Source organism: Trichechus manatus, unplaced genomic scaffold (genome assembly GCF_000243295.1).
Source record: "Trichechus manatus latirostris isolate Lorelei unplaced genomic scaffold, TriManLat1.0 scaffold00136, whole genome shotgun sequence".
Lineage (NCBI taxonomy): Eukaryota > Metazoa > Chordata > Mammalia > Sirenia > Trichechidae > Trichechus > Trichechus manatus.
The window spans coordinates 597,136-605,356 of record NW_004444072.1 but is presented as its reverse complement, the minus strand read 5'-3'; the positions used below and the strand labels follow the sequence as shown (position 1 = coordinate 605,356).

Here is an 8,221-nt window from a genome sequence, read left to right as displayed (position 1 = left end):
TCAACCTTGGGTTCCCTATCACCAGCTTCCTTGTCCCCTTCTGCCTTCTGGCCCTTGTCACTGGACTACTGTACCTCATTAATCCCATCTGGTTTTACGGGGCTGTCCACTTCCAGACTGAACGGTGAACCTCAGAGATAACTTCACCACTGAGCTAAAAGAGTGTCTGGGGGCCATCCTCTCGGGGTTTCTCCAGTCTCCTTTAAGCCAGTAAATCTGGTCTTTTTTTTGTGAGTTAGAATTATGTTCTACATCCTTCTCCAGCTCTGTCCAGAGTGAATTAATTATTAAGTGAGCGCTCTCAGGAGGAGCCCATAGGGGAGCAGAAAAAGCTAGATGGGGCAGGGGAAGAAGCAAGGTAAGGATGTGGTATCAGAGGAAGGCCAGCCTCAGCCTGATCCCTGGGGGAGCTCTGGAGTGTAAATTGTACCACAGAGTTTGCCTTGCCTCGAGGTCTGGGAGCTGGGCTGCTGGCTGCAGGTAGGGGAGGTGCATGAATTGTCAGGCTACTCTAATTGCCCAAGAGCAAACTACACAGTTGCAAGTTGCAGGAATGAGTTTTTAGTAGCAACCAAGGCAGCCACTGGGGGATGAGCATACTGAGCATGTAAAAAAGATCTTGAAGGAGTACCAACAGCATCTGCTACTGCCTGCAAAACATAATCCTATTACATTCTACAGTACATCTTGGGGAAAACCCATTGGAATGCAGGGGGCATTTACCAGGAGTGATAAAGATAGAAAACTCAAGAAGTTTAAAATCCCTCCCCCACCACTTCTATTTCATGGGTAGAATAAAATTTTGCTTGCTGACACAGTGTGACACCAAAGACTTTAACTTATATCCAACTGAGCCAACTGGTCCTTTCTAAGCTGTCAGTCTCTGGAGGGTGGGGATGGGGGACTTAGGAGTTGTGCTTAGAGTCCCCACACTTCCCTCAGGGTCCCAGAGACAAATCTTATTCCCTGGAAGGAAGGAAACAAACCCAGTTGTCCTGACTCTTGTTCTTGGTCTTTGAAGGGTAGACCTGGCCCCCCAGGTGTTCCGGGCATGCCTGGGCCCATCGGCTGGCCAGGCCCTGAAGGACCCAGGGTAAGTGTGGCACACTTGGGGTTCATGGGGTGCCCAAACATGAGGGAATAAGATGGAAGCTCCCCTGGCCCCTGGCACACATTCAATGAAATTCATTTCCTCAAGAGGGGGAAGAAGAAAGCAGAAGAATTGCTCACAGTATTGGGGTCTTCTCTTCCAGGTGTATACTCTAGTCCCAGGTCCCTGAACATTCCTATTTCACTTTGGCTGCAAGTCCTTGGCCAGTCCAACAGATCTGTTCCTATGGGAAGAGAAATGGGGGGCTGCTCCTCTCTTTCGCAAGTGTCCTGGTTCTCCTTTGCCTGAAACTTAGAACGCTCTTCTTTGGTTTCACCTGAGATGACCAAAGAAAGGCTCATGTCTGGAACGCTCTTGGCTTGTCCTGCTAATCTGGCAGGGGCTGGAGGGTTAAGGGGGTGGGCGTTGGTTGGCTGGAAAGACCATAATCTTACCTTCAGAGAGTGAGCAACAAATGCCTATGTAACCCTTTTCCTCAGACAGGTTATGGGAAGCAAATGCATCCATTATTTACGTTCTTCTCTCTGTTGGTCAGAGAGTAGAGGGCGCAGAGGCAGGGACTCAGAAGTCAGGGAGTGGGTAGGTGAATGTCACCATCTGCTCTGATTCACCTACTGGTTATATTATGCTGTGTTTCCAGCCACCTTAGGAAAAGTTCCAAGGACATTTCTTTTAAAAATCCTCTCTAGAAAGCTGAGCTCTCTGATGTGGCAGCCACTAGCCGCATGTGGATCCTGAGCTCTTGAAATGTGACCAGTGCAACTATGGAACTGAATTTTAATCTTAATTTTAATTTAAAAACTGATAGTCAATTCAGTTATTGGAAAAATTTTAAGTATTTTTGGAATAACTTGGGTGTGTGAATCTGCTTTTTCAGCTATTAATTTTATGAAGTCTAAATAACATATCATGTGTTTCCAATGAAAATTTACCATCTGAATTGAAATGTGCTTTAAATGTAAAATTATTGTTGTTGTTAGCTGCCAATGAGTCAGTTCCAGCTCATAGTGACCTTATGTACAGCAGAACGAAACACTGCCCAGTCCTGCACCATCCTCACAATTGTTATTTTTGAGCCCATTGTTGCAACTACTGTGTCAATCCATCTCATTGAGGGTCTTCCTCTTTTTCACTGACCCTCTACTTTACCAGTCATAATGTCCTTCTCCAGGGACTGGTCCCTCCTGATTACATGTCCAAAGTATGTGAGATGAAGTGTCACCATCCTTGCTTCTAAGGAACATTCTGGCTGTACTTCTTTCAAGACAGATTTGTTCATTGTTCTGGCAGTCCATGGTATATTCAGTATTCTTCACCAACACCATAATTCAAATGCATCAATTCTTCTTCAGTCTTCCTTATTCATTGTTCAGCTTTTGCATGCATATGAGGTGATTGAAAATACCATGGCTTGAGTCAGGCATCCTTAGTCCTCAAGGTGACGTCTTTGCTTTTCTAAGACTTTAAAGAGGTCTTTCGTAGCAGATTTGCCCAATGCAATGCGTCATTTGATTTCTTGGCTGCTGTTTCCATGGGTTTTGATTGTGGATCCAAGTAAAATGAAATCTTTGACAATGTCAATATGGTCTCTATTTATCATGATACTGCTTATTGGTCCGAATGTGAGGATTTTTTGTTCTCTTTATGTTGAGGTGTAATCCATATTGATTACCATCTTCATCAATAAGTGCTTCAAGTTCTCTTCACTTTCAGCAAGCAAAGTTGTATCATCTGCATATCGCAGGTTGTTCATGAGTCTCCCTCCAATCCTGATGCTGTGTTCTTCTTCATATAGTCCAGCTTCTAAGATTATTTGCTCAGCCTACAGACTGAACAGGTATGGTGAAAGGATACAACTCTGATGCATACCTTTCCTAATTTTAAACAACACAGTATCCCCTTGTTCTGTTTGGATGACTGCCTCTTGATCTATGTACAGGTTTTCCATGAGCACAATTAAGTGTTCTGGAATTCTCATTCTTCGCAATGTTATCCATAATTTGTTATGATCCCCACAGTTGAATGCCTTTGCGTAGTCAATAAAACACAGGTAAACATCTTTCTGGTATTCTCTGCTTTCAGCCAAGATCCATCTAACATCAGCAATGATATCTTTCTTTCCACCTCCTCTTCTGAATCTGGCTTGAATTTCTGGCAGACCCCTGTCAATGTACTACTGGAACCATTTTTGAATTATCTTCAGCAAAATTTTACTTGCATGTGATATTAGCAATATTGTTCCATAATTTTTGCACTCTGTTGGATCACCTTTCTTTGGAATAGGCACATATACAGATCTCTTCCAGTCAGTTGGCCAGGTAGCCGTCTTCCACATTTCTTGGCTTAGACAAGTGAGCACTTCTAGTGTTGCATCCATTTGTTAAAACATCTCCATTGGTATTCCATCAATTCCTGGAACCTTGTTTTTCGTCAATGCCTTCAGTGCAGCTTGGACGTCTTCCTTCAGTACCATTGGTTTTTGATCATTTGCTGCCTCCTGGAATGGTTGAATGTCGACCAGTTCTTTTTGGTACTGTGACTCTGTGTATTCCTTCCATCTTCTTTTGATGATTCCTGTGTCGTTCAATTTTTTGCCCATAGAATCCTTCAGTATTGCAACTCGAGGCTTGAATTTTTTCTTCAGTTCTTTCAGCATGAGAAATGCCGAGCGTGTTCTTCCCTTTGTTTTCTAATCCCAGGTCTTTGCACATTTCAATATAATACTTTACTTTGTCTTCTCGAGTTGCCCTTTGAAATCTTCTGTTTAGCTCTTTTATGTCATTGTTTCTTCCTTTCATTTAAGCTGCTCTGTGTTCAAGAGCAGGTTTCAAAGTCTCTTCTGACATCCATTTTCATCTTTTTTTTCTTTTCTGTCTTCTTAATGACCTTTTGCTTTCTTCATGTATGATACCATTGATGTCATCCCACAAATAGTATGTGGTCTTTGGGCATTAGCATTCAGTACATCAAATTTATTCTTCAGATGGTCTCTAAATTCAGGTGGGATATACTTAAGGTCATACTTTGGCTCTTGTGAACTTGCTCTAATTTTCTTCAGCTTCAACTTGAACTTGCATATGAGCAATTGATGGTCTATTCTGCAGTTAGCCACTGGCCTTGTTCTGATTGTTGATATTGAGCTTCTCCAGCATCGCTTTCCATAGATGCAGTCTATTTGATTCCTGTGTATTCCATCCAGTGAGGTCCATGTGTATAGTTGTCATTTACGTTGTTGAGAAAAGGTATTTGCAATGAATAAGTCATTGGTCTTGCAAAATCTATCATGCGATCTCCCACGAGGTTTCTATCACCAAGGCCATATTTTCCAGCTACTGATCCTTCTTCTTTGTTTCCAGCTTTTGCATTCCAATCACCAGTAATTATCAATGCATCTTGATTGCATGTTTTATCAGTTTCAGACTGCAGAAGTTGGTAAAAATCTTCAATTTCTTCATCTTTGGCATTAGTGCTTGGTGCATAAATTTGAATAATTGTCTTATTAACTGGTCTTCCTTGGAGGTGTATGGATATTATCCTATCACTGACAGAGCTGTATTTCAGGATAGATCTTGAATTTTTTTTTTTTTTTTGACGATGAACACAACGCCATTCCTCTTCAATTTGTCATTCCAGGCATAGTAGACCATATGATTGTCTGATTCAAAATGGCCAGTACTGATCCATTTCAGCTCACTAATGCCTAGGATATCGATCTTCAAGCATTCCATTTCATTTTTGACAACTTCTAATTTTCCTAGATTCATACTTAATGGTCTGATTATTAATGGATGTTTGCAGTTGTTTCTTCTCATTTTGAGGATGCCACATTAGCAAATGAAGGTCTCAAAAGCTTTACTCCATCCATGTCATTAAAGTCGACTACTTTGAGGAGACAGCTCTTCCCCAGTCATATTTTAAGTGCCTTCCAACCTGAGGAGCTCATCTTCCAGCACTACATCAGACAATGTTCAGCTACTATCCATAAGGTTTTCACTGGTCAATTTTTTCAGAAGTAGATCACCAGGTACTTCTTCCCCGTCTGTCTTAGTCTGGAAGCTCCTCTGAAACCTGTCCATCATGGGTGACCCTGCTGGTATCTGTAATACCGGCGGCATAGCTTCCAGCATCACAGCAGCATGCAAGCCACCACGGTACGACAAACTTGTCGGTTTGTTGTACTGTGGTGGCTTGCATGTTGCTGTCCACCACTAGTCTGTCAAATGTAATATACATACCAGATTTTGAAGATTTAGTATGAAAAAAAGAACATAAAGCATCTCCATAATAATTTTTATATTAATTAGATGTTGGAATGATAATTTTTTAAATGTTAGGTTAAATAAAATACACCATTAAAATTAATTTCACCTATTTCTTTTTACTTTTTAATCTGCCTTCTAAAAAACTTTTAGAATTAAGTATGCGGCTCACCTTTTATTCCTAGTGGATAAAGTTTTTCAGAACAGAGGACACTGAAAGCTGCAACTACAAACCATTCTGAGGATCAGAAGAGTCTTCCCATGAGTCTTAGCCCCCTGCCTCTACAGTACACACCCAGAGAGTGATGTTTGCTCTGTTAGGCTGCAAACCTAGGGTGAAAGGTATATGGAGACATCTGAAAAGTCCTCCCTATGCGAAGAGCAAAGCAGATGAATTTTGGTTTTGGTGCTGACAACCTTCTCCTCTGAGGCCCCAGTGCTCTCATGCTTTCCCCACCTCTGTCTCAACCCTCTCTTAGAAAAAGATTAAGTATCAGTCCATTTAGGACATCTTAGTGAGCATTCCAGGAGCCCTGGTCGTGTGGTGGTTAAGTGCTTGGCTGCTAACTGAAAGGTCATGTTTTGAACCCACCCAGCGGCTCCATGGAAGAAAAGACCTAGTGATCTGCTCCTGTGAAGATTATGGTCTAGGAAACCCTACGGGGCTGTTCTACTCTGTCCTCCAGGGTCACTATGAGTCAGAATCGACTCGATGGCACACAACAACAACGACAGTGAGCATTTAGTTTTTAGAGCTGCTCTGCCTTGGGTACTTTAATTTTATATTTAATCTTAAATACCAGAATAAAATGCGTAGTATGGAGCCTTGGACCCTGGGAGTGAGCAAGTGGGCATTTGATGGGCCTCAGATTCACAAGTCAGCCCTGATGTCCCCAGCTCCATCAAGGTCTTACCCATGCCTCTCCTGGTTTGGTTTCTCCAAGAAATGTCACTGTTGGTCTTTTTTTCTCCCCTAATCCCACAGGGTGAAAAAGGTGACCTGGGTATGATGGGCTTGCCAGGGTCAAGAGGACCAATGGGCTCCAAGGTCAGTTTGTAGGTCCTTATCTTCCCAGGTCTCCTCACTAAGGCTTAGGAGTGGCTGCTGCCTACAAAGATGAGGACTGGGTGGGGCTGCCGTCCTGGGTTGGGGAATGGTACAGAGGTTGGAGAGCTGGTGCTACTACGCCTATCTTTGGGACACACTGTGCCCTGGGATGCAGTGGCATAAGCGATGCCATTCCTGCAGTGAAGGTCAAGCCTCTGCACAACAAAGCAGTTGGGAAGCTTTGTTCAGGTCTTCAGGGGGTGAGATAAAACCTTCTTTTTAGGCCTGATGTAAACACAACCTTCAGGGACATCTTTGTATTGGAGACACCTTTCCACCACATTCAGGAATTCTTTCCACTCTTGCACCAAATCCAGAGGTCCTACAGGGCTGACTGTAAATGTGCCTTCTGCTTTCTTTTAGGGCTACCCTGGATCCAGAGGGGAAAAGGTTAGTGCTTGCCCCCGATGGCTTCCCAGAGCCTGGTCTGGGCTGTGGGCTCTGGAGTCAGTGATGAGAAAAGGATGAGCCCAGGTTTCTATTTAGCCAGTGACTGCAGTGTCCATTCCTAGATATCCTCCTGTCCTTTGTCAGTGGGCAGAGAGAGAAGTGAGGGGCCTCCTGAAGAGGGAAGGGAGGGCAAGTTGGAGAGGGGAGGTGCTTTTTCAAGTGAAGATAGAGACCCCTTAAAGAGCAGATGAGCAAATGACTGTTTTGCCAGGGAGAGAATAAACAGAGTTTGCATAGAAGTTCTGGAGGAAGATGGTGGATGTGTGTCTTTAAACCAAGCTTCCACCATACAACTCTCCTATCCTTCAAAACAAACAAACAAAACAAAACAGCAGCTGGAAATGGGGGACAAGTTTCCTACAGGATAAGAGAGGACCTGGGACCCAGAATTTTCTATGAGTTGTCTTTTTTAATGCAACAGTTCTTTGAGGTTCAAATAGAAGGTAGATCACAAAGCGTTCCTTCCCTGGGCAAGTCACCTGACATCTCTGAGCCTGTTCTCTTGCCTGTAAAATGAGGGTGTTGACTTGGTGAGCTTTTCAGTTTAAAAATGCTCCAATACCCCTTCCCCAATTGACTCTTTCCTGTGGTTTCCTCCTAGGGATCCAGAGGTGAAAGGGGTGACTTGGGTCCCAAAGGAGAAAAGGTAATGGCTATTCATAGAAATGATAAACTACAATGGAACTGTCTTGTGGACTGAATGACTGACTGACCAGCAGGGCTCCATCTTGAAAATGGTTGACCAAGCTCTCCCACCTTTGCAAACATTATTACAGATGTGGTCACCGTATTTGTTATTCTCTTCACAGGGTTTCCCAGGATTTCCTGGAATGTTGGGACAGAAAGTAAGTACCTAGAAGTAGTAAGAACAGGCCTCAGTGTATTATCTGCCCTCTAAGCACAACAAAAAGAATTCTGCCTCTTTGTCCATCAAGCAGAGAAAGTGGGTTTACTGTGGAAGGTTCTGGTTTGGGGTGGGAGCAAGTTGCCTTATGCATTGGTGAGAAGGTGACAGGAGGTTCTGAGACCTTTCTCCCACACACATATGCCCTCCAGTTGAATGGGAGGAAAAGGTTGCTCCATTTGAGTGGAGAGAGCCCCTTCTTTGCTTTTCCCATCTCTTGGAGTCCCTGGATGGTACAAATGGTTAAGCCGTTAACTACAAACCAAAAGGTTGATGATTCAAACCCACCCAGGCATCTTGGAAGAAAAGCCTGGCAATCTGTTTCCAAAAGGTCACAGCCTTGAAAATCTTAAGGAACAAGCACAATTCTATTCTGCACACACGGGGTC

General features: G+C 43.4%; 1 protein-coding gene across 2 annotated transcripts in view; it reads left to right on the top strand.

Annotated features, from left to right (window-relative positions):
* The window catches only part of COLQ (collagen like tail subunit of asymmetric acetylcholinesterase), an 80,860-nt gene that overhangs the window by 51,283 nt on the left and 21,356 nt on the right, over nt 1-8,221 (top strand). For both annotated transcript variants that reach the window (XM_004385265.2, XM_004385264.2), the window contains 5 exons: nt 1,022-1,093; nt 6,356-6,418; nt 6,842-6,868; nt 7,530-7,574; nt 7,738-7,773. In XM_004385265.2, the coding sequence (XP_004385322.1) occupies nt 1,022-1,093; nt 6,356-6,418; nt 6,842-6,868; nt 7,530-7,574; nt 7,738-7,773 (243 nt within the window). The remainder of the gene's footprint in view (nt 1-1,021; nt 1,094-6,355; nt 6,419-6,841; nt 6,869-7,529; nt 7,575-7,737; nt 7,774-8,221) is intronic.